A 27,253-nucleotide genomic window follows, 5' to 3' on the forward strand; every position below is an offset into this window, starting at 1 on the left:
AACTCTCACAGCTGACAGGCTGCCCTTGGGACCTACCTGTCAGCCTGGGGGACAGAGAACACCAATTGTTGGGGTGCTGCTGGGGAGCAACTTGGTTCCTTTCCCTGCTCCTCCTTGGACACCTTCAGACCAAGGACACGGGGCACACATGGAAGGGCTTTTCCTGTGTTTGTGCTGTCAGGGTGAGAGAAACATAGACCTCTTCAGGCTTATCATGGAGCTAAGCCTGACCTCTGACAACATGAGGCCTGACAAAGGAAAGATGAAGGTTTGACTTAACAGAAACCTAAGGAAATATGATTTCACTTTAAATAAGTCTCTCTTTGTCTCTCCCTCACGTATACACAATCCCAGTTTAAGTGATTTCATCTTTCATAGTTGAAGGCCAGCCATCTCGAGCCTCTATTTTTCCATACTGAGTCACAGTTACTACCCTCCTGTCAGATCTGCACGATCAACATCCTAAATAAACCACAAAAGCAAGGAAATTTGAAGTTATTGGACACTTTTATTTTAATGTAGCACCCGGTTCCATATCACATACATTTCCCAAACTTAGATGGGCACAGTATAGAGCGCTATACATTTTGTAGCTTACCACATGGACATACTGCAGCTGTGAAAACAAATTGCTTAAATCTGGCTATCTACTTCATAAGTTTAAATTCAAATATATAATAGCTTCAGGGTATTTTTTTAGATTAATAACGATAATGCTTGCAATACGATTTTTGTATCAAAAAGTCAGTAACAGAGTAAAACATAGCGCATGTGTCCATAGCACATTATCAAGAAGATAACTGGAAAAAGCCCTAAACTACATAATTTCTTCTCAAAGGTACTACGTCATTTGGAGATCTTTTTCCTAAAAAAATAGTTTTACTCTTCAGTCAATAAAATATGTGACTTCAATAGGGCCTCTTTCCCATCTGACTTTCATAACTCTGTGTATTTTCTTGTCAAGGACTGTGCTTGCCGAAGGTCAAAGGACTGACAGTGCTGGAAAAAAAGAGATCTCTTAAGCTCTGGCTTGAATCTTCCAGTCTGTCATTCTCCTATCCTGGAAGCCCCAATGGGAGGAAGGCAGCTTACATACCAGTGAAAGGCAATTTCCTTATCAAGTCCACCCTAAACGCTCCCGTGAAGTCTTCCAACCTCAGCCATCCCAGTGGAGTTATTTTCAGCCCGAGTCGTCATCACCCTGGGTTGGTTAGCCCTGACAGCACTGAGCTGTGCATACCTCAATGAAAGCTAGGCAAATTCCTCTCTCCAGCATGGCTACAGAGTTCCTAGCAGTAACAGTACTGCTGTACACACAGGGTAAGTTCAGAGACAATCTTGTGAGTTGAGAAGGATATTTGCCAACTTACCAACAGCAGGACTTGATCTACTAATTCACTAACATTTTTGCTACATCAGCAAAACTCTCTGGAAGAGAGAATGGAGAACTCTTGGGGGAGAGGTGATAGTGTTTCTTCTGCATTCTAGTATTAACTTAATAAATAGGAGAAGGGCACTGATCACCAAGGACTGATGCTTTGTTTTTTTTTTCACAGACAGTTTGTTTAAATGAATGCTTCTGAAGTGGAAACAGTTCACCTTGCATAATTATCAGGTCACTGTTTATATTTAAAGGCTCGGATAAAGATGGCTTGATCTATTAAGGTAACCATTCACTTTACTTGGCTAGACATTCTTCATCCTTCAGCACTGAACCATCGAATACTGAAACAAACACTTCACAGAAAGTTATCAGGTGTAACAAACACAAACAGATCCATAAAGAAGTGCATGATCCCTGGAAGTGTTCAAGAAACATTTAGATGTTGTACTGAGGAACATGGTTTAGTGGGAAATATCGGTGGACAGCTGGACCACGTGATCTTAAAGGTCTTTTCCAGCCTTGGTGATCCTATGATTCTATGACGTGTGAGTGAACACATAACCTCACTCAGAGGAAGATCCTTATCTGGGATGTGCAATAGCCTTTTCAGGACCCTGATCTGCCCAGTCTTGTCTTGTGGGCAAAAATATTAAATTGTCAAAACTGGAATAGCTACAGGAAAGCAAAGACATAAAAAGGGGCACCTGGAATGGTCAGTGCACACTCCCAGATGCTAGGAAGCTATGCTCTAGCTGATGTTCTTGGTTATCCTACCTTGCTGGAAATACTCTGCTTTGTACTAATGCTTACAGAAATGGTGAATCAAGGAAAGAAAGATTTGGTGTGTGGGAAGCTGCTCTTTCACCCTTGTTAGGCACAAGCAGGTCCCAGCTTCTGTTCTGGGCCAGGCATGCCAGGGGCTTAAAACTGATCACTTTCCTGTGAACTGTAAATCTGCAGTACTGGATTTAGATGTGAGTTTTGACCAGACAGAGTCTGTTAATAGTAGCCATGGGCACAGTTGCATGAAACGACTGTTAGAAACACAGCTTCACTGTACCTTCTCCTGTCTCTCTCAAAATGTTAACAGCCTCACCAAAGTAGTGAAGCTTTACTATTTTGGATGGGATATCACAAATCCTTAAGTACTGAGAAACACAGAGAACGTTTTCAGGCAACACATGCATAACACACCGACATTTCTCCTTGAATATCCTGTTTTGGTCTTCATGTCAACTACTGTATCATCATCACAGCAAATACCACACCAAACAGAGTATGAATTAACTCATATTCTAGGCCATAAAGCTAAGCATGGCATTTGATTGCACCTCTTAAAATCTAACCTCAGTGATAGTCAAGTTATAAATTTACTAATTCCTATGGTAGACTAACAACTAAGTATACATTTCTCCATTGGTAATCAGGTACTTTAGGTGGAAAAATACAGAAAACAGACTTTCCTACTCTTAGATATTAGGAGGAAGTTTTTCACACAGAGGGTGGTGACACACTGGCACAGGTTGCCCAAGGAGGCTGTGGATGCCCCATCCCTGGAGGCATTCAAGGCCAGGCTGGATGTGGCTCTGGGCAGCCTGGTCTGGTGGTTGGCGACCCTGCACATAGCAGGGGGTTGAAACTACGTGATCACTGTGGTCCTTTTCAGCCCAGGCCATTCTGTGATTCTATGATTCCGTGGTTCTTTGAACACCACCTATTCAACAAACAACTCAAGAGAAGTAAATGGAGGACGACACCAAAGGAAGCCCCTATCAAACACGAGAAAATCACTTGCTGTCTTAAAAATGCAATGTGCATTTTTTTCTTCAGAATCATCGAATATGTTTTCTTACAAATCACATAAAAGAAAAAAACAAAAGGTGCCATATGGTTATTTCCAATTTAATAGCGGGGGTTTATTAACCAAATGACAACACGAGAACTAAAACGCAAACATAGAAGAGCACTTAACCTAATTAAAATTTCAGGAATGACTCAGTGTTACAAATAAACGATGCTAGTTTTCAAACAGCACCGCTGATAGCACACGGACAATCACTCTTCTGCAGCTTCACAAGTGTCTGCAGCTCTCGCATTTCGTCACTGACCAGAAATGTCTGACTCCATCTAAGCAACAATGCCACAAAAAAAAGTTCCAGACCTGGAAAAATGGCTGTTGCTCATTCACACGGTGATGTTTAGTTGAATCAAAAGCAACGTGTTAAAAAAGCAAACAGATTTTTGTTAACGATTCTGCAAACACTTATTCCCACCTTTAGACTTCTGAATCCATATCCCACATCTGCAACCATTCCAGCAAAAATAATGTTTCCTCATCACTTTCCAACTTTCCTGTTGGTGTCACTCTTATTTATCTCCAAACAAAACTCCTGGCTACTCTGATGCCCTCCAATATCTCACTGCAGCCATGCTGTGACACACCCCAAAGGGAGGCCACCTAGTTATTTCTAATTTGCTCCTCCTTCCTCTCTACCCCAGAGCCATCCTATAGCTAATGGGAGAATGTGTAAGACCAAAAACAGTTAAGAAAAGCCCCCATTGTGTTGCACAGTTTTTGCAAGGCTTATACTTAAATTAAATCAATGAACAACTGGATACAAAACACATGCAGCATTGCATTTAAGATGACTAACAAGTAGGTTACACTCCCTAGCAGCACAGCACACATCATATCCATGAAGGGAGCAAGGTCGATAATATGTCTGAAATCACTCTGTATAAGAATATTGGCCCCTGAAGAGATAAAGCAACGTGAATTAGACAGCTTCCATCATGAGAATTGAGATTAAAGCCAATGACCACTGCATCCATGAAAATCTTCCAGAGTACAATTGGCCCTGGAGCAGACCAGGTAAAAACAATAATAATACTAATCTTTGTTTCTTTATTTGAAAACCAGATGGGCATTAGCAGCTTCATCCTATCAGCGGTATCTCCAGTGAGGTGCAACAGAACCTTAACGAAAGCCTGCTGTACAAAGCAATTGTTTCCATCATACAGTTTATAATCTCATGTGCTGCAGTTTTGATCTCTCTCTTCTTTTGGAAATACAGTTCTTGCACATGTCCTTAAAACAAATTAGCAGCTGTTAGAACAACAAAGCAGACCAATACAAATATACTTAGGACAGCTTTTACCAAAAAAGCCCAGAATGCATTTTTAACCTCTTGTAAGAAATACACTGTTGCTTTAAAGAAATCTTTTATGCAGAGACACCGTCAGTTGCAAGCAAGTGATCAAATATGGGTGATAGGAAAGAGTTAGAGCTCAAAAAACAGTGTTTTGTTTTTTGTTTTTTGTTTTTTGTTTTTTGTTTTGTAATTTCCAAAATAATAAAAATTTAATATTTTTACTGTTCTCTCTTATGATTTGTAACTTATAAAATACAAGTTCTCTAACATTAAAATACATCTGTGATCGAATAATAAACAGCACTAAGAAAATAATTATCTGACACATGATTGTGGGTAGAGACTCTTTTCGTCTAATGAGTTGGATTCTTGCTGTGCTTTCAATTCACAGGTCCTCTACCATCCTACAGGAACTTGTAACATCCAGGAACCCATCTCAGAGGATGGATTTTACATTTAAACACCAATTCTGGAATTATGTACCTCTTAATATTTGGGATAGGAGGCATTGCAAGAATATGTATAAATCGGCGATTCTTGGCATAAATAAAATACTCTCATTCATTTCAGTGGCAAACTGCATTTACACGTTAGGCTGGAAAGAGGGAGGGAAGAAGGCAGAGCACCAGCCCAGAACCATCTGACAGTTTGGTATTTGCTTTCTGTACCTTCTCCATCTGCAGAGGCAAGCAGGTACAGCAGGGTGCAGAGGGCAAGCTGGGTACCCCACTGTGGTCACCTCAGTGGTTACGAGGCTGTTGGTGCACGTGCTCTGCTGCTGCACAGTATGCTGGAGGTCACAAGACTGTTACAGGGCGAAGCTGCTCCAGCTGCGTTTCCAAGGCAATTCGTTCCTTGTGGACCTCCTGGAGGATGAAGAGAGACATGCTGTCACTTTTTCAGCACTTGCACATAACCCCACACCCATGAAGAGCAGCCTGGCAAACTGTTGGTGCTGAGTGGAGGCCCAGGGCTCCACTGTTCCAGTAATTCTCCTTGCTGTCCCAAAACATCACACCACTACCACTCAACCACAGGTAATATAGGTAATATATAGATAACAGCATAGGCCTATTATGAGAACTTAAGCACACCGAAGACAGCATATGGAAGAAAATAAAGACTATAGATAAATTCAATCAAGTGAGTTAAGAAGTCATGTTAGTATTGAACATGGAATCAGGCTTTCATCTTGACTGGAGAACAAATGTAAATGGGGGTCCCTTGCCTTTCCCAGGCAAACGTGTTTATAATATACAAGCTGTAGCAGATATAAAGCTGAAGTTGGTAATATCTTTGGAATGAGGAAACAATAAAAAAAAGAATGATATTTATTATAAAGTAATCCCTTAGGAACATGTTAAAAGACAAGCCAGCAGGTACCACGAACAACCAATACTACATGCTTCCATAAAGAGCAACGTTTAGGCAGTCCATGTACACCAAATGTGTGACTCCAGGAGACAGTGATGGAGCACAGCTGATCAGATGACAAGATAGATACACCTATACTGGGTGACACCATCACATTACCTGGACTTTTCAGAAAGACAAGGTACATCCTTTATTTAGAATTACTCTAGCTGCCAATGGTGCCATTTGCACATAGGTGGTAACTTTTCCTATAACACCTAATCTTAGCCTCACACACAGTACAGTTATTATCTTCCAGAAGGTTAGGAAGTATTGCAGTAGGTTTCATCTGAAAGGATGAAGAAGATTCTTTGCTGGCTCTGCCACACAACCAATAGCAGGGAGCTTTGTCACTGGTTTTCAATGCATTCCTTACCTTCAGCTGTTGCTGGAGCTCACTGTTTAACCTGGCGAGCACAGCATTGGCTTCTTTGTTTTTTCGTATAGCAGTCTGAATAGCCCTTTTCTGCTTGGAAGACTGTCTGCCAGACACATAAATAGAAAACATTTCAATTAACAACCCCAACAACAGTGGCTGATGCCAGAAGACCAGCCATCCATTCTGCGCCTTTACACACTATACACACGGGACTATGCTTTGAAGACAAGAACAAACTACACATTTAAACAAAGAAAAATGCAACCCCAGTATGGGATGGCCAAATCAGGTGGATGACCTGAAAGTAAAGTGGTCACACTTCTTAATTCAAGCAACAGAAACATTTCAGGATGTCTCAATTATTTTAAAAATTGATTCAGCTTGAGAAAAGCCTTTGCATAGCTGTACTTCCTGCAGTGCCTGCACATTAGCTGTTTGTAGACGCTTGTAGAGTTTAATGATCTGGGAGTGGCTAAAAGAAAGCACACAGACCGTTCTATTCAGAAAGAAAGGATGTCGGCATGAAATTATGGTCTCAGATTATTTTGAGGAAGTACTGATCTCAAAGATTCTTCACTTAGAAAATTCATCACCCCCTCCCCAAAAGGTAGTTATTTCTACCAAAACCACCTACAGATACAGGTAGATGACTTGCAGACTTGCCTCATCTTTTTGGCTGTGCAAATAAAAGATTCCTCACCTATTACCATTATGACTTTATGGCCCATGGTGACTGATTTGGAGGAAACTGCTGTCAGGAAGATAGCTATAAACAGAGACAGCTCAATACATAAAGGTCGACCTATTCTAAGAGACGGAGGTAGTGAGAGGAGAAAGGAACAGAAAATATAAAAAACAGCGGCTGAATATCCAAGCCCTGTTCTGAACAGGTAACTTTAAGGTTTTACATAGGGCAGCAGAAGTTATTTAATGATAAATTTCATCTAAAATAGATATTCTATTTAAATAGGTCCATAATGGTATGCTGTCCTCATTAGCTCATTCTCTTAACAGAGCTGATGGCGCTGATCTTTACAACAGGCTCTTTTGCAGTGCAGTCTGGTTTTATGTTATTATTTTCCAGTGAACCATCAGTTTTCTGCTTCACTATTTTGCTTCAAGCCGCTTTCCACAGGCTACAAGGTAAAACCAATGGGAAAAAAACAGCAACACATACATACACACACAAAAAAAAACAACCCAGGAACATACAGCCCCATTATTATTTGAACTTTTAAGGAAAGTGATCGACAAGATAGGATTAAGATGAGACATCAACAAATGCTATCATCTGCCTTTGAACCACTACAGAATTTGCACTCCCAAAGGACAAAACAGTGCATCCTATGAGTCTTATCATTTTTTCTAATCTCCATCTTTGAAACACAGATTCAGACTGTTGACAAACAGTTTGCCAAGAACTGCTCAACTGACTGAAGCCACTCAGTTTAGCTTCACACTGAATCAGATGTCTTTGTAAGGCTTTGGGTAAAGGCAGACTAGGCAATTTCTGCAGAGGGAGATGTACAGACACAAAAGGGCTTCAAATGCCTTCATTTACCATTTCTTCTTCCCCTTCTATACTGCTATTAAATACATATTTACTGAAATCCTGCAAGTTTTGTTGCTAACAGCTTTAACCTGTTTTTATGAGAGCAAACAACACATGCTGAGTCTGGCACTGGATTATCACAAGTGGTCTACAGCTCATTTCTGACCCTCCTTGTGAGGAAGAAACGTCACAAGGATATGCCCAGCACCAAGCATTTAACAACTCAGGCTCCTAGACACTGAATTAGTTCTACCTGTGCAAGCCAGTGATCAATTGCATAAGTTTTGTGCAAGGTGAAAACACATACTCACAAAGCTAAAAGGAGTTGAGTTACAGATGTCGAACAGCACGGCTCTCACTTCAGATGTGCCTACCAGGCACAGTGGTAGGACAAAATGACCTTTTGCAGAGGCTTACCAACTTAGAGTCATTACAGCCTTAGTCTGCACTGGAGTGGCCAGAAGAAGATTTCAGAAACCTGTATCTGAAACCTGTATCAGACACCTGAAGACTAGGGAGAATGTGGGCCCCCTACTAAGTGAGGGGGGTCTTCTGGTAATGGGGGATGCCGAGAAGGCAGAGATACTGAATGCTTTCTTTGTTTCTGTCTTCAGTGGAAAAGCTCTCCCTCAGGAATCCCAGACCCTGGAGGTCTGAGGAATGGAAGACTTCCCTTTAGTCAGGACCAGGAGCTGGTCCATGAGTGCCTAGGCAACACCAATGTTCATAAATCCATGGGACCTGATGGGGTGCATCCACGGGTGCTGAGGGAGCTGGCGGAGGTGACTGCTGAACCGCTGTCTATCATCTTTGAGAGGTCTTCAAGAATGGGGGAGGTGCCTGAAGACTGGAGGATAGCCAGTGTCACTCTGGTCTTCAAAAAGGGCAAGAAGGAAGATCCGGGCAATTACAGGCCAGTCAGCCTCACCTCTGTCCCTGGAAAGGTGATGGAACAGCTTGTGCTGGATGCCATCTCCAGACAATTGGAAGAAAAGGAGGTTATCAGGAGTAGTCACCATGGGTTCACCAAGGGGAGTTCATGCTTGACCAACCTGTTAGCTTCTATGATATTGTCACTAGCTGGGTGGATGGGGGAAGGGTGATTGATATAGTCTACCATGATTTCAGCAAGGCATTTGATACTGTCTCCCACAACATCCTTATAATAAAGCTGAGGAAGTGTGGGATAGATGAGTGGACAGTGAGGTGGGCTGAGAACTGGTTGTCTGGTAGAGCACAGAGTGTCATCATTGGTGGTGCAGAGTCCAGTTGGAGACCAGCAACTAGTGGTGTTCCCCAGGGGTCAGTGCTGGGTCCAGTCTTGTTCAACATCTTCATCAATGACCTTGACAAGGGGATAGTGGCCACTCTCAGCAAGTTTGCTGATGATGTGAAGTTAGGAGGATTGGCTGACACACCTGAAGGCTGTGTAGCCATTCAGCGAAACCTGAACAGAGCTGGGTGGTAAGAAACCAGATGAGGTTTAACAAAAGCAAGTGTAGAGTCTTGCACCTAGGGAGGAATAATCATATGTGCCATACAGGTTGGGGGGTGACCTGCTGGAGAGAAGCTCTGCAGAGAGGGACCTGGGTGCCCTGGTGGACGACAGGTTGACCACAAGCCAGCAGTGTGCCCTCATGGCCAAAAAAGCCAACGGCATTCTGAGGTGTATTAAAAAGAGTGTGTCCAGCAGGTCCAGGGAGGTGATCCTCCCTCTCTACTCTGCCCTGGTAAGGCCTCATCTGGAATACTGTGTCCAGTTCTGGGCTCCTCTGTACAAAAACGACAGGGATCTCTTGGAAAGAGTCCAACGGAGGGCCACAAAGATGGTGAAGGGCCTGGAGCATCTCCCCTTTGAAGAAAGGCTAAGTGAACTGGGTCTGTTTAGCCTTGAGAAAAGAAGACTGAGAGGGGACCTGATCCAGGTCTATAAATATCTAAAGTGTTGGGGGCAAAGTGGTGAGGCCAGACTCTTTTCAGCAGTGTGTGGAGACAGGACAAGGGGAAATGACCAGAAACTGGAGCATAGGAAGTTCCGCACGAATGTGCGCAAGAACTTCTTTACAGTGAGGGTGACGGAGCACTGGAACAGGCTGCCCAGGGAGGTGGTGGAGTCTCCTTCTCTGGAGATATTCAAGACCCGCCTGGACGCCTACCTGTGCAACCTGGTGTAGGGAACCTGCTTTGGCAGGGGGTTTGGACTCAATGATCTCTGGAGGCCCCTTCCAACCCCTACAATTCTGTAATTCTGTATCTTGTGAAGTATTCTCAAAGCCAGAATTGATAAGCACAAAATCACACAAAGAGCAAATCCTGCCACATCAGATCTGATGGTGCAGATAAGCATGCATGGTACAGCTTGTTTACTTTTGGACTGGGAGGTGAGGCTTCGCTGCCGGCAGAGAAGAGGTCACATTTAGTGTAGGAGATAGCTCGGGGGTCTCCAGCCCCTGCACCTCTGTCCGGAGCTTCCTGCGGGCCGGTTTGGAGGGCGGCTGAGCAAGAACAACCTCCTGCAAGGGAGAAGCACAGCAAAGTTAAGTCAGGTCGTATACGTCCCCATCACCAGGTCGGGGCAGAAATTGCTGACATCTGGACTCTGCTTTCATAATTTAAAGTGGTACAGGGCTTAATCTAAATTCAGTAATAGCCTCCTGGGTTCTTCACTTTGCTCAAAGGAACAGTAACTCCTATGACCCTTTAATGAGTGAAGCGATTACACTGGCGTTTCATCTTCATCTGGATGACAGGCTCTTCAGAACCGGATTGTATTTGGGAAAGGGAAAGAAGGGGTGTGAATGCATACACTAGCCCTAAGTTGGCCCCAAATCATTGTGACCAAAGCATGATTTATTTTTAATTGAGCTCAGCCAATAGAAACCAATCATCAATCATTTCCATCCCATCTCCTATCTCAGTCCTTCCCTCCCCGGCACGCATTCTCTCCCTGCTTCTCCCCTACCCTCTTACATGAAGCACATCAAAAAGAGCTTAGGAAGATACACTTATAAAATCATCAATGCAAAATCAACATGTTAGAAGTGTAGAAGTCCATTTATATCTCTTGATAAATTATATCATAGAGAGAGTCCATTTTGCATGTAAAACCAAAAGCTTTAGAAGTTTATGAACTGTTTTCATTCCTTTTTTTTTTTTCCCCTTCCTCTTTTTTGCAATGGGAAGTGGGTTTAATGTTTTATAGCTGCTTTTATGCTGAAATATAAACACATGCCTTTCACAGCATTTAATTACTAGATCTCCTCTACAAGCAGTATAACTTTTACTGCTCTACTTCAAGAATGAGAAAGCTAAGACTCAAAAATAATAATAATAAAAAGAAGTAATTTGACAAAAGTTACACATTTAGTGTCATAATCAACAGCAGAGATCAAGTTTTACTATCACTTGTGCAGCGTATACTACTAGGCCAGGCTATCTTCCTTACTATAGTTCAGCCATTTGTTAATAATATAGGAATAAAACTAAACAGAGAAGCACACAACAACAAAGCAATGCTAAGAAAAAGAACTGTAGTAAACAGCCTGACTCAGCAGAAGAGACTACTATGACTGACACAGCACCAAAAATAGCCATAATGTCATTAGTACTTAAAATTATTAGAGGAATTAGAATTACAAGGTAAGAAGGGGTTTAGACATTAAAAAAACAAAACAAATCAAAATAGTTCTGCCATTTCTTCAAAAACAATTCAGAATATGATGAGACCTTTTAATCCAGACATCAGCATATCAGCACTGCACAGATCTCAGATCACTGTGCTCTGAAATCCTATGCTTGCACATAGCTCACAATGTATGGCAGGAAAGGAACTTCTGTATGCCTTAAACAGCTATAAACTGCTGTGATTCCAAGTATGTAACCCCAGTCTACCTTAAAACTCCAACATACTACAAAATCCACAGAATTAATCTGTGTTCCATTTCAAGCACAGTAATGGAAGAAATACCTAAGAAGTACCTAAAAGCAAAAGGGCTCTTTGGCTGTTGTTGCACCAGCCCTACATGGTGAGTCAGCACTGTGCCAATAGTGTGCCTTCTGCACTCCACAGCCAGGCATTACTCTGTATTTTCAGGAGCCCAGTGAGATGAGGATCAGCACAAGGATTTCACTGTCCCAGCAAGGCTGCAGAGTAGCAAGAAACAAATGGGGCTAGGATAGAAATAGGATGTGGTGAGCACAGGTGGAGCTAGAACACTGCCTGGAAAGCTTCATCATGTACAGGAATGGACACCAGAGCATTTGTTTTCACTTCCCATTAGGGAGGAAGTGTGATGATGCCCCCTGGCAAGGTATGTACTAGACATACCACCTGACAGCAGTTCTTGATTGGGCTGAGCAAAAGTTTTGTGGATGCTCTTTGGATACTGAAGGGGATGGAGAAAGGAGGATCTGCCTTTGCCCCTTATCAAAAATCTGTTTTATCTGAAGCTGATGGAAGGAGACACAGGGAACATAACCAGGAGCAGGGAAATGCTCACAGACACTGATGGGGCCATTCTATTCCTAAGCCAGGATCTGTGAAGAATGCCACTATAACTTCAGTGAGTACTTCATACAAATCGTGCTCATACGAAAGGATATTAGAAGTTGCACACCGTGATCTAATATTTTGAGCAAATCTCCCCCACTGTATGTACATTCAGTAGCACATTCTGACTTGTAGCAAAGAAGTACATTTACATCAAAACTGAATCCTTAATAACTGGAAGCAAGAAGTGCATCACGATTTGGAAGAATTACAGTGAGACAGGGGTCAAGTACAATCAAATCCTTTTTTGTCTCCCCTAAGGCTTCACAAGCCCCTATTGATTTGAAACAAATGGCAAGCTGCTTTTCTTCAGGCACATGCATTGATGTGTACGTACTAGGAGCCTTAATGATTTATCGGAGCTGATGTCACACACCATCCCAGTTCTCTCTAGCGCCTTGACCTCCAGAGAAGGTAAACATGTAAAAACGTAACCCTAACCCTCAGTTTAATTGCTTTAAATCTTAAAACAACTGTGCTTGTTGATGAAGGCAAATCACTCAACAACAATACAACACGCAGGTCTCACCTTTTTTGCTGAGCTGTTTTCTTCTGCCTGGGACTGGGGTCTATTCATCTGAGGATGTAATTCAACCTCAGATACTTGCTCTGTCTGTAACAACAAATCAGTCATTGCTACACCCACAAAACAGCCGGCAGTCACATACAATAACGTCAATGAGAGGAAACATTACATACAAAAGAAAAGTTACTTTAACAATTCAAGGGAGGGGAAATAGAGCTGAATGGATGACATGTCTTTTGTTGACTTCTAATGAAACCATTTTCTTGCATTTTACTGTGCTAGGAAATAAGACAGATATATATCTTACTTACATACATATAGAAACTATATCCATCTCTAAACATAAATGACCTCGTCCCCAGGATTCTTTCCAGGGCTCTCCCTGAGGCCTAGGTACTCATATGAAAAAAACAAGGTGAGGGTGGATAAAAGCTAGGAGGATTGTGGCTGCACCCCATCACCTTATCATCTCCCAAAACTGATGAAAATTCACTGGCGTAAGCCTCTGTCTTTGAAGCTGGTAAGGCTGGAGTGAGAAAGTATGAATTAGACCAAAAATTCCAGTAAAGTTACTGAAAACACCAGCCATAAAAGAAAAAGGCAAATGATCTTCTTCCTTCCTTCCTCCTTTCTCATGTTTCAAACAGAAACCAAGCTGAACCCTCAAAGCACAGGTCTATACTTCAGCAAACCACAACTCCCTCCCAGCAGCGTGTCTGACACAGGCGAACATAAGAAGGAGGGTTAACCCTTGGTGTTGCCCGCCCTGAGATCTTCCAGCACCATTCGATTTTCTCCAACAGGACGTGGCACGGCACATCTGCTACACGAGGGCACCGTGATTTGGAGCTGCCTGTCCCTGGGCATGCTACAGCAAACACGGTATAAACAGGGCACGCCTGTTTTCTGTCTAGAAAGCCTCAGCTGGCTTTTGAAGACGGGAAGGCAAGCAGCAGTGGGGAGGCTGAGGGCGCTTGGCACTCGCAGGCTGCCTCTTCTCCTCTTTCCCAGCTCCTGTCAAGTCGGAGCCAAGCTGACAGCAGCCCCCAGGCAGGACAGGCAGCCTGCCATCATGCTCTCTCCTCCAAAAAGACTCATTTCCACCCAGGTGAAAGCTTGTGTTCAGAAAAAAGGAGTTCAAGGCGAACCTCAAACTTTAAAGGTGCCGGGATTTTAGCCAAAAAAATAACCTGTCAGACGTTGAAGAACCTAATTTGTTGTTGCCAGGAGATTTCTGCTTAGACCCATCATGTTCTGGAGCGGCCACAAGTTTCACAGCATTTAACCATAAGGTTAAACAGAATGTGCAGAATTCGGTGTATTTAAAAATGAAGGACTTTTTTTCATCCCGCTTCCCTTTCTGTAAAACAAGAACAATAGGAGCTCAGCAGAAAGCTGCAGGGGAAAAGCGGTTCTGTCAGGTTACTGCCGCTCTTCAACCGTACAGTGTTGAACATGTACGCAGAGGAGAGAGATTTGTGATCTTTTTTTAAGATGCATGTGAAATTCCTCTGGAGAGGAGGCAGATTTGTCTTGGCTGACAAGATTGCTCCCCCCCTCCTCTAGGTGTGCCACATCTGTAGCGTTATCTTACGGCAAAAGAAAAATAAACTCGCTGTAACTTTCCACTACTATTTGAATATTAGTACCATGAGCACCTGGATTCCAAATAGCTATTGGTTAGCAACATTTCAGTTCTGAAAACTTTTCTCATGGAGTGAAGAGCTCCTTTTATATCTGTTGATTTCTGGGACAAATAGGAGAGTGAAATGGGAAAGGCAATCTTTTTTTCTGTCTACAAAAATCAAAGACCTTTAAACATGCATTTAATGCCATGTAACATTTCTTTATCAACAACCTGAACAGCCCATAACCTCCCTGACTTCTACAACCACTTTTTATATATTTGAAAGAAATCAAGGCTCAAAGCACTGCTAATTGCAGTCTGGCAGATCTACAGGGCTTTCACAAATGATTTGGGGATAGCAAAACTCAAATCCCCAGTAGACCCACACAGTAACGTTAGAATCGAATCACATCACTTTGTCAAATCACTCACTCATTTAGGGACATCATCAAGCATAAACCTGGTATTTCAGAGAGCCACATAGTACGCATGCTCTCTAAAGGCCTCGTGGTATAACTTTGCTGAATAACACAGTGCAATGGTAGATGTGTGAGAGCCAGCTCTGAAAGATCTTTCTTTGATAGGGGGCACCAGAATCCCCAGCAATCTGGCCAGGCAGGCTGCTTCTGGTGCTCACTCTCTTGTTGGAGTCTCCATCAAACTTGGCACCACAAGCAAGAATTCATTTTGCAGAATGGAAGAGAGAGGAGACCAACTCTCACATATTTATGTGTAGATAAAATGCAGAGTGTTCAAGCAATGGAGAAATAACCAAGTAGACTTGAACTCTACAATGTCAATTACAAATAAGAAGGAAAGCTGAACTCAGAATAAGACAACAGGCCTGGAGAAAAAAAAAAAAAAAAAAAAAAAAAAAAAAAAAAGAAGAAGAAATAGGGAAAAGATAAAAAGGAAAATAAAGAAAAAAAAATTAGAGGGGGAGATAAAAAGAAGAAAAAAAAGAAAAAAAAAAGAAAAAAACCTAATAATTGAAGAAAAACTGATTTTAAAAAAGTGCATTCAGTGCAAAAGAACATTATTTTATAGTGAAGAAAACTGAAAAGGGAAACATAAAAGAAAAGAAAAGAAAAAGAAAAGGTGAACTTTGTGTCCTGATGGAAGGAACTAGAAATAAAAGCGTTAATATCAAAAGTGAGAGATTTTCAATTTTCCAACAGTTTGATAACACATTTCCTAGCAACACGTCACATATATACATATATGTGTGTGTGTGTGATGTACATATACATATATGCTTATATTTGAGTATCTGAGTGCTGTGATGTGGCTGTCAGCCCCACAGCTGTGGCAGCTGTGTGGCTGTGGTACCAGCAGGCTGAGGCCAGACCACAAGGCCAGCGAGAGGGGCTGCATACAGATCAGCCTGCAAAGCTCAGCAGGCACTGGGACAGGGACTCGCTGAAGCAGGCGGATGGTTAATATATACCTACATTTGATCAAGAAAAAGAGAAAAAAAAAGAACTAGTTCTGGTGATGCAACACATCCATGTACAATGAATGAAAGCGAGTGAGTGCCATGTCCCTAAAGTGCCACCTAGTGGCACGCGGGACAGGCCATTTCTTAGAGTTTAGCTTAGAGGAGAGCATAATGAATAGCTGTCTGCATTATTCAGAGCCTGCAGACTGCTCCTGCCCCACCAAGTGGGCAGGCAGCAGGTGCTGACACGATTAGCCTCAGCTCCTCAGAGTCCGCCATTTGTTGGTCACACAGAAGCTGGGTCTATGCATTAAAGATTTGCCAGCAGAGCTCTGAGTTCCCAACTATGAGAAAGTCTTCGCTTCTCAAAGTGATGGGCTGCTGACACAAGTGCCCAAGAGTAAAGAATCTGCATGCTGCTGCAGTGGATTGTGTCCTGGGCCTGACACCACTTAACCCTGGCAAAAGCCTTTTGTGTAACTGCATCTTGCATCAATGCAAAGAAGGTTTGTTGATTCAACTAACCCTACCAAGTCCCCCAGACAAGGCTTGAGAGGCTTTACAAATAGGTTTACAAGATGTACAACAATAAACTGCCTCTTTCCATCACAGCAATAAGAAACTTTTCCTACGTCTTGGAAATATCTCATTGTTATATCGAGTTTCAAAACTCTCCCTCCAGCAGTGCTTTGTGAAACTAAACAATCTAAAGTCTTGACTATCTGAAGAGATTGTGGTGCTTATGCAGTATGGCCTTCCTAAAGAGAATTCAGTTACAATAGTGTGAAACTGCTCAGATGGAAGTGTCACGATCATGTCCACAGAACTGAGCAAGCTTCTGAAACAGCAAGTACTGGTATGACTGGTTCCACATCCAGGGTTATTGTAGCTGGGAAAAGAAAACCCTGCCTATATGCGCTACCAACAGTGCTAACGACATTCTGCAGATCAGGCCAGAAAACATCTTGATTTTGGGAAGAAAAGTTAAATGACCACAGAAAACAGCATCGGAGTTTCTTTTTCTCTGCTGCCATCTGTGACACGGCACTAAAATGTAATGGAATATTGGTGGGAAGGTTCAACCTCTACTTCCTTAGCACCAACATCCACTTCTGATGTCATGGGCCAACAGAATACAGTAGGATGCACTACTTTTGGAGCAGCCCTCATGAAATATAAACTATATTTAACATATATAAGCATCGTATTTGTACTTGCTCCACAAGATAATTACTTAACAGCACCTTTTGAAAAGATCATGCAACTCACACTTAAGTGCTGAGTGATACACAGACTTCACACCTGTTTCTCAAGACAGTCCAGTCCATAACTGGTCTCTCACAACAGAAGGTCTTCATGGAGCATTCATAGTTCTACTACCTGAGAGCTTTTTTCAGGAGATAAAATACATATATTTGATCTTTTCCACAGTTGAGTTCAGCCCACACTTCCATGCTAGGCTAACTTTACACACGGAAATAGCACCACTGTAGTCAATGGCACCACTCGCAGAAATGAAATTATCTCTGAGCATTCATTGGAATAGTCTGTAATCATTACCTATACAGCATCACTGCTTAGCTTTGCAAAAAGAAAAACACAACAAAAAAAACACATTGAGAACAGCTTATCTGTATGAAAAAGTAGGATACTAAATACGCTTAATGCTCAGTATGTGCCCATTGCAATCTTCTATCATCTCTAAGTAAGTTCATTTAAGAGGTAGTTTTCTCCCTTCCAAACATTCACTTTTTCCTGTGTTCAGTGGAATTTCTAAGAAGTTAAGATGTCTCAATTCCAGTTTCTGCGAGTTTAGTCTATCCTACACTGAATCATCAGTTCCTTTTATTGCTTGTTACGGAAACTGAAAGTGATAAGACAGAAAGAAAAACCATAGGGATGCAAATGAAACAAGCTCCTGGGGTCTCAGTGTGCTGTTGGCTTCCTCAGCACACCGTGCAGTCATAAAGTTTTGATAAGCTTTTTCTCTCCCTGAGCTACCTGATGGCTGCCGATAAGGTTTTGGCAAAAGGCAGCAAATACAAATAAATTGCTGCTACATTCAGCCCATTTGCAAGGAAAGAATAAAACCCAGATGGGAGCATTAACAACAACCTGTTTTAATACTCCACTTCTACAGAACCAGATGAATGGGAGCTAGGAAGAGGTATGTGCCTTCCACACGAGATACAGGCACTGGATTCTTGGCTTGCTCTGTTGCTGATTTTATGGTAAATGTGAAGCCAAATTCAGAAAGTTATTACAATACATTTTAATTAAGATACTCACTTTTATTCTACCACTCTCCCAGAAACCTCTTTAGAAAGGATTTAATGGCAACCATCAACTACTTCCCAGATTCAATTCTAACTGCACTAGCTTCTACCACTTCTCAAACCATAATTTATTTTGCCTAGCCATTTTCAATTTAATACATAATTTTCATGACAGAAGAGGATAATCCATTTGTATTATATTAGAGTGGCAGATGGCAAAGTCTTTCATGCTATAGAAGACTTTCAGTTTTATTATAGTCACAGGCTTCTTCAGTACCTAATGCACTGATTATACAATATGTGTCAATCTGCAGCAAAAACGGTGGAGACAATCAACCCCCCCCACCATTTTCTTGTGCAGTGATTGTAAATGCAAGCTAAAAAAGTATTCCTTTGGTTCAATATAACATGGCTACTTGGGAGAGAACCATCATGTGTATGAGCAGCGGTCTGCCAAAAGCAAAATCATTTTGTTCTTTTTTTTTTTTTTCCGTAACAAAAAAGTTCCCTCTCTTAAAAGCCCAGATGTCTTGCCAGCAGGACATATTCTTCACATTATTTTACACAGGCACCTCAGTTGGCTGCACATCTTCTCCTAACCCAGCCCCATAACAGAACTCAGCAAACCCTTTCTCTTCCTCTTATTGACTCAGGCTTTACTCAGATGTCAAAGGCATAGGCTACACAAGGCAACCAGGGAACCAGCAGATGTGAGTTATTTTGGTCAAAGTGAGGGAAGAAATCACATTACCATGGGAGACTTACCAAGATCAGTCTGTCAGGACCTCCAAATTTAACTAGATAAAGTCAGTTATTGGCAGAGGGGGTCCCCAGGACTAGCTCCCAGCATGGAACCAGCATGAGTCTGGGAGCTCTCAACAGGATGGATGGGAGCCCTTCCTTCCCCACCTCTTCAGCTCAGCACCACAGATCAGCATGGGCACACTTAATTTGCAGTTACAGACATTTCTTGAACTGGTTCCCAGTTTTCACTTGCAATTCCTGATGATGAATGGCCAAAGGGCTCTGAGGAATTAGAAGTATCAAGTAACGTTCTGAGAGCAGAACATTCAATAAGTTAAAAAGAATAATATCTTAGCTTTCCAACAAAGCCAGGTGCCTGTAACTTGGAAGGGTAACCCACCTATCATCCCTCACAGCATTATTTTTCCATGATTTCACCAAACCAATAGTAACTAATGCTAACGATGGCCTCCAGACTGACAGCTTAACTCTAAGCTCATATAACACAGTGAGATTTTAATCTTTAGAGCTACAAGGTACTCGGGATACTTTACAACTTGGTTATGTTAACAACTGCCTACCTATTCCAACTTCACTAGAACACTGCCTTAGTCTGTCATTTTTGTCAGTGCCCATCAAAACTGCAATCATGGAACCATTGGGAAAAGTAGGCTCCAAGGTCTCTAGAAAACAAAAAAGGTCCAGCACAAATCAGAGCTAATTTGCAAAACCAACAGGCTTAAAATTTAGGCTCTGGGAAAAGAGATCAAGAACATGGGTTCTTTTTCAGCCAAGACATACAGGGTTTTCTTCCAGCCCCACAGTTTTCAAATCCCCTTATGCTGTACCAGCAGGATACCATCACTGCAGGACAGGAAGATACTAAAATAGAGTAATTTAAATAAAGGAATGTTGATCTAATTGGGCAATGCTGCAGATAGTGAGTTATGTTGGAAAAAATCCTGAAGTTTTATTTCCTCTTCAGTGCTCATCCATAACTCCTATGAACATAATTATGTCACTAAATCTTCCATAGTAAGCAATGGCTGTAAATAGTTTCTGTATGCTTAAAAGACGAAAGTAATAAACTTTATTTTGTTTTCCATTAAAAAAAATAATAACAGAAGCTTATGTGAGATGTGCACACACATGTTCCGTTCCAGCTCAGTTCCAGTGGAATGTTATTCACAGCACCCAAAGTTATTTCCTGTTTGAAATCTGTACCACTGAGAATCAGCAGTGTACGCTGCTGCCTTCCTATTGCGATTCCTACACCAGGTTGAATATTTCAACAAGCCGCAGGTTGCTTGTTCTACATACTGTCACTTGGGGGGTCCAGAATGCCTAACAACTTGTGCCTTGAAGAAAAAAAAATAGACCAGAAAAGCCATAGGTATAGCATAGCATGCCCTGGGAAGTGAGCAAGAGAGGTAAGGACAGCACCCTAACTCACTGCAACAGCTTGCAGCATATTCAGCATTTATGGTCACAAGATGAAGAAAAAAATTGTACAAATACAATTACTCTTAAACCCAAGCAGCCACTACAGATTTGCTAAGTGTAAGATGTGCTATTAGGGATTACAGAAGACATCACTTTAGTCGCACACAAGAATATAGAAAGTAGTAAAATAAAAACATACTAAAAAAAAAACGTATTAACCAAAATAGAACTCTTTATATAAGACTGTTTCCATACAAACTCTTTCTAAGTGCCCTTCATGGAATTTAGGCAAAAACTGATTTTTTCTTTCAAAAGAAAAGCAACATGAATTGAGGGTTGTAATAAAGCATTTCATACCACATTTCACAACATCTTACTGGAAACATAAATTCAAAACAGTTAGAGGAACAGAGAGATATGAGATGGAATTTGGACTAAAATCTCTCATAAATCAGAGATAATGGAAAAATGAATTGCAGTACCTCTCCACACTATGTAAACTTGCCTTTTGTCCATTATTATTTAACTCATTTGCAGTCACTACAGCTACTTCAGAAGAAAGCATCGCTGCATTAAAGAAATGCCTGGTCAAAGTTCTGAGGAAAACCTGGATACAGGTTATGGACTGATGGAGATATAAGTTGACAAAACACTGACTAAGGTGATCGATGTACTGAGATGACCTGATAGTGGCCTTTCAGTATCTAAAAGGGAGCAACAGGAAAGAAGGGGACAGACTCTTTAGCAGGGTCTGCGGTGACAGACAAGGGGAAATGGCTTCAAGCTTAAAGAGGATAGATTTAGATTAGATATAAGGAAAAAGGCTTTTTCTGAGAGGCTGGTGAGGCACTGGCACAGGTTGCCCAGAGAGGTGATGGATGCCCCATCCCAGGAGACATTCAGGGCCAGGCTGGATGCAATTGTGAGCACCCTGATGTAGCTGTGGTGCCCTTGTTCATTGCAGAGGAATTGAACTAGACGGCCTTCAGAGGTCCCTTCCAACTCTAAGGATTCTACAAGTTACCACAGCTTTTCAGAGGCCATCCAGAAGAAAAACAGAATGAATCCACCAACATAAGCTGGTACAGAGGTAATAGTCACAGCCATAGTCACATCTGTGAAGGCCTCTCCCTACCAAAGGCAGGGCTCACAGCAGGTACCCCCACCAGAGAAGGCAGCCCAGCTGCTATTTCCCTAGAAACTGGCCAGTTCATCTCAGGAACTCAAGATTCAAGCCTCACACAGTAAGACTGCGCTGAGCTACAGAATGGAGACCACAGCAATAGTAGCCCTCAGTTTCAGCTTGTGCCACACTCATCCAGCAACCCAGTCCTTCTCCCCCATTACTCGGCTGGCTGTGCTGTGGAGGCAGAGCTGGATGTGGAAATAATTTAAAAAGTCTGCAATATGACTGGAGATATTTGGCATGCTGTGGCCAACCAGCGTTTCAGTAACTTGCTGAGCAGGATTACCTTGGAGGATCTGACAGGAAAAATAATGTTTCCCTAAAGATTGAAATAAATTCTACTAAAAACAACAGCAACCGTAGGCCAAGATCAAGACACTGTTTCTACACAGATATTAATTAAGCTATCCCTTGGTAGCTCTTTTTTGTGCACTTTGGCCTTTACATCACAGGAGCTCTGTAATCTCACTCTGAAGAGCCAACTGGTCCATGCTGGGTCTCATCCATCCATAGAAAACTGCAGTCCTCAGAAGAAATTCTTTCCCTCTCCTCCTCCATAAGTTGATTTCCAAACCTGAGCCAAAACAATCACACCACAAGCATACTTATATCGTGCACAGACCCTGAAATATGTGAGGCTCACTTCATTTCCAAGGTATATTTGTCATTAGCAGTACTTACCCGCAGGCATACAGCACAATGTTAAGGAAATACAACGGGATTTTCAATAATATTGTTGAAAATTAAGTTAAAATGGAAATTTAAGATGAGATTGGTAAATCCTGAAACAGGAAAAAGCTGAATGCGTCATTTCAACATCATGGCTTTTCTTCACATTTTGATCCTGCCTCTGTTTTGAAAGGATATCCTTCCCTCTTCCTTCATGCTCTTTAAACAAAGGGCCCCATTGGACTAATGTAATCCATATGTTTATTATTGCTTACATGCTATTAGTAAGGGTCAACTAAGCTGAATTATGATCCTATCACACATACTTTCCTACTGTCTGTTACCTTTGTCACAGAAGGGCACATTTGGTGATACATTAAGAAAAATCTGACAAGCACAACGTTGGTTTATTACATTTTCAAGAACTGGGTTTATATATATTTTTGTTAGGTCAAAACAATATTTTGATATTTGATAAAATGTTTTTAAAAAATCATCAGAAATCAAATAAGTAAGTGAAAGTGATGCATGTAAATAAAGTATTAGCTAAACATATATTGAACATATGTTCAATACTGAACAGGCATAGAAACCACTCCTTCCCCTTCCCTTCCCTTCCCTTCCCTTCCCTTCCCTTCCCTTCCCTTCCCTTCCCTTCCCTTCCCTTCCCTTCCCTTCCCTTCCCTTCCCTTCCCTTCCCTTCCCCTTTATTTTTTCCTTTTCTTTCTTTTTTCTTTTTCTTTCTCTTTTTTTTTTTTTCTCAGAAAACAGACTTTTTTGTATTGGAAAAGAGTGGATCAAGAATTTCATGTGGAACTCTTCTTGTGTTTGTGGCTTTAGAAAGGTCCCATTCCCCACAACTCAGTATAGGAAGAGAGCAGCTGGTTCAGACTGTTCTCCAGGGACTATGAGATTGAAGCAAAAACCTGATAAATGCACTAAAGTGCATGAGATATTAGCAGTAGGGCTAGCGCCACTTGGGGAAATCATGCAGGTTCAAACCAGAGTACCCTACAGTCCTCAAGGCAAAAACTAGATGCACTCAGATACAGCTGAAAGGAAGCAGGGCAAGAAAGAGAGGAATGAGCCTTTGGTACAGTTGTGAGTAGCAGCAAGTCCTTATCATTTCTATCATAGGCACACTGCAGCAGGAGTTGCTCACAGGCAGACTCCTAAGAGCAAATCCAGCACTCAAGTCATAACAGTTTCTGGCCCAATGAAAGTGCCTCACCAAGCTTTTATATATAATGGGCTGTCAGCTTCCCCATGGCCATGTCATCGGCTAAAGCACCTAAAGGAGCAAATATATGAAGCAAACTGTTGTCTAAGATTCTCCAGAGCCAACAATGTAACACTGCCTAAAATATGAAGAAGTATCTAAATGCAGATATGCACAAATTCATCTATTTTGCATTGTGCTGTGGTTGCACAATACTCTAAATATAAACCAACATACAAAAATCATCTAAAAGCAAAACAAAAGAAATGCACTACTAATGGTTTCAAACTGAATAATGTCACTGGCATGGGATTCACTTCCTTTTAGCATTGTTTTACAAATCAATGGGTGACACTCATAAAAGCTGCAGTTCCTTTAACAGATGCCCTCTGAGCATTTGAAGCTTGAGAAGAAAACAACAGGTATCCAGCCCACGCCTATCAGGCATCAGACTCCTATTAGTAGAGTAGACTTATTACCATTTCATTTACAGTTTTGTCTAGTGGGTACATGTAAGCTCCACAACAAAGAGATTTAATTAGCCTGTAATTTGAGACTGCAACACACTGGATAGACAGACCAATGAAGAAGGACACGTATGGAATTGCAGAGCAAACTGTGGAGCTGCATTAACTTAGAAGCAAGAATGGCTACCATGTCCAAGCCAACCTGTGCAAACCACTGCAACAGCAAAATAACCAAGCAAACAATATGCAGCAAAACACTGAAAGCTTGTCCATACCTGAGATACAGAAGGTCGAGGGGGCAGTGCGGGTGGTGGTGGGGGCAGCCAGCCAGACCTCACAGCTGAACGGGGAAAATGAAACACAAACATTAACTTAATTACAAATAAAGCCAAAATTTATTTCCATAATTCACAGCAATGAAGCAGCATTCAACACATTAGTAACAGAAACCATACTTGATCTTTATTGAGGAAACCCTGTCTGAAATAACTTTCTCCAATGCTTATCATTCTATAAAATGAGTAGTGATTTAATTGTTGTAAAAAACCACAATGTTACGATAAAAAGCAGAGATGGAAGCCAGTCAGCCACAAAAGCCTGAAAAAAAGAAGTCCAATTCCAGTTAAAGAACACCAGAAAGAGAGTATATATGTTCTTGGTACTTTATTCTTTGTCCTTAACATCAAAGCCTTTCAAAAAAAGCGATGCTTAGTATCTAATGTGGGGTTAGAGTTCACAGAATTATAGAATATCCTGGGTTAGGAGGGAGTTTAAAGACCATCCAGCTCCAGCCCCACTACTGCAGGCCCCTAGTGGAGACACCCTTCACTAGGTCAGGTTGTCCAGGGCCCTGTCCAACCTGGCCTTGAACACCTCCAGGGATGGAGCACCCACAGTGTCTATGGGCAACTTGTACCAGTGCCTCATCACTATCTTACGACATAAATAATTTCTTTTTCATATCTGACCTAAATCTAACCTCTTCTAGTTTAAAATCAATATCCCTTATTCTACAAATCTTAGCAAAAGTCTCTCCCAGCTATCCTAAAAGCTCCCTATACATATTGGAAGACCACAATAAGGTCTTCCTTGAGCCCTCACTTCTCCAGGCTAAACAAGCAAATCTCCCTCAGCCTTTCTTCATAGGAGAAGATGCTCTAGACCTCCAATCATCTTCTTCATCCTCAGTTCCCTCCACATGGAGCAAACTTTGCAATGCAGCACAGCCTATGATGAAAACATCTCCAGGGGAATTAGAAAAATAAAAGCCTAAAACTCAAGTGTCCAACTTTTTTTGCTTGTCTGGGTCACACTGAATGAACAGGAATCATCTTGGGCAACAAATACCCTAAGTTACTCCAAAAGTAATGCCTCCCATTTATTTCCGTGGAAACTACGACAGATACAAAAAGCACAATGACACTAATTGATAGAGAAAATTCTCAGCTACAGAACACAGTTCTTCAACACAGTCACCACCATGAGCATTGACACAACCACATTTTTCAACATTGTCACCGCTGATAAACAGGAGCCTACATGCCACGCTCATAACCATCTGCACCAGCATAGGTGACCCACTGTCACCATCACTCACCATTGCTGAAATGCACCACCCACCACCTCACTGTGCTCACATCCACTGGTTAGTCTCCAGAAATGTTCAGTAAGCATCAGTGAATGTCAGCGGGTGCCATCTTTTCTGTATGGAGGATTTCAATTGCACTCCTGAGCTTCATTCACATTTCTTTGTCAGACGCCATTGCGTCAGACTGCCTCTCTGCTGCCACCTGTCACATGGCAACAACATGTATGGAAATATTGGTGGGAACGTTCAACCTCTACTGCCATACAACCAACATCTGCCTCTGATGTCATGGACCAACATCATAAAACAGGAGGAACTGTTTGGAGAAACACTTAAAAATTATACAATGTTGTTAATATATGTTACAAAACAATTAAATTTCTACTATTTTTGTTAAAACATTTTTAAAAAGAGAGGAACAAAAACCACAAAACCAGGGGGATATGTGGCCTTGTTTCTATTAAACAAACACATCAGTCTGGTTCAAAGGCAATAGCTGCCTTTCTCAGTGAGCTCTCAATGGATTCCTAGAGATTTTTGATGACACTTTATTCCTCTTGTGCTTCAGTCTTGAAAACAGTTGTTCACAAATGTATGCAGTGCCAAAAAGTGATGACACGAATAAGGCGTGACTGTGAAATGAAGGGTATTTCTCTCTGCTAAGATAGGGATTATAAGAGTCCAGAAGAGAGACATGATCAGATTTTTGAGCTGAATACCGGACTGCAACTTCAATGATTTCATTTGAAAACTTGCAGGTCACATACTTACATCATCTGAAAATGGTGCTGCAAACATAAATTGATAATTTTTTTTGCAATCTTGAAACCTATTCTCAGATTCTTTTATCAAACCAGAAAACAAGGCTGCATACGCTTTGCTGTTCAGAACCCCGTGTTTAGCCAGTGTATCAAAATACAAACAGTTATTTGCCATCACTTGAGTCAGCACTGAACAGCACTGCCCTCATGCCCTGATTTCAGCTGACACAGTATTAATAGAGCACTGACAGCACCATGATGGTGTGAGGCAGGACATGAGCCACAATGTGGTTCTTCTGTATGCTACTGTCATTACTCGCTGGAGATATTCTAAAGGGAGAAGGAGAAGTTAGGGGAGGAAGATGAATCCTTGATGGTCAGTTCTAGGCCTCTTTAGCATAAAACAATTTCAGCTTTTATCCTGAACTAGCATAGAGGAAGGTAACAATCACAAAGGTCCAGCTGCAGTTTGGTTTCCTTAAAATACCTAAAATCAATCATGGGAAAATACTACAGGACAGATGAGGTTTTCCAAAGGCAACTGCAGAGAGGAGGACTAGGCCAACATGGAGAAACCATAATGACTGATGGAACTCCTTAGGTGGTTTACCCTCCCCAGGTTCTTGTTGCATTGAGTGCTCAGCAACTTGCACCGGTAAAGAGGCAAGACAGTCCATCTTGCACTGTTACTTGAATAGTTTTTGTTGTTTTTTTTGTTTTTGTTTTTTAAATATTAAACATAGAAATGCTTTCTACCACAATAATGCTAAACAAGCAATTACATTTATACACTTTTTATTTCTATGTATATTTTAAAAAGCCACAAAGACCATTACAAGCCTTGTTACAACGTAGCCATTTACATATTTTATATACCAAA

At 41.6% G+C, this 27,253-nt stretch overlaps 1 protein-coding gene across 2 annotated transcripts in view; it reads right to left on the bottom strand.

Annotated features, from left to right (window-relative positions):
- Nucleotides 1–484: 484 nt before the first annotated feature.
- The window catches only part of REPS2 (RALBP1 associated Eps domain containing 2), a 97,328-nt gene continuing 70,559 nt past the window's right edge, over nucleotides 485–27,253 (bottom strand). Inside the window, exons 14-18 of one of the 2 annotated variants that reach the window (XM_072343506.1) lie at nucleotides 24,300–24,364; nucleotides 12,959–13,042; nucleotides 10,248–10,393; nucleotides 6,326–6,431; nucleotides 485–5,402 (exon numbers count right to left, since the gene is read on the bottom strand). In XM_072343506.1, the coding sequence (XP_072199607.1) occupies nucleotides 5,334–5,402; nucleotides 6,326–6,431; nucleotides 10,248–10,393; nucleotides 12,959–13,042; nucleotides 24,300–24,364 (470 nt within the window). In that variant the 3' untranslated portion in view covers nucleotides 485–5,333. The remainder of the gene's footprint in view (nucleotides 5,403–6,325; nucleotides 6,432–10,247; nucleotides 10,394–12,958; nucleotides 13,043–24,299; nucleotides 24,365–27,253) is intronic. The other variant, XM_072343511.1, reaches the window with a different exon arrangement.

This window comes from Excalfactoria chinensis, chromosome 1, assembly GCF_039878825.1.
Source record: "Excalfactoria chinensis isolate bCotChi1 chromosome 1, bCotChi1.hap2, whole genome shotgun sequence".
Classification (NCBI taxonomy): domain Eukaryota; kingdom Metazoa; phylum Chordata; class Aves; order Galliformes; family Phasianidae; genus Excalfactoria; species Excalfactoria chinensis.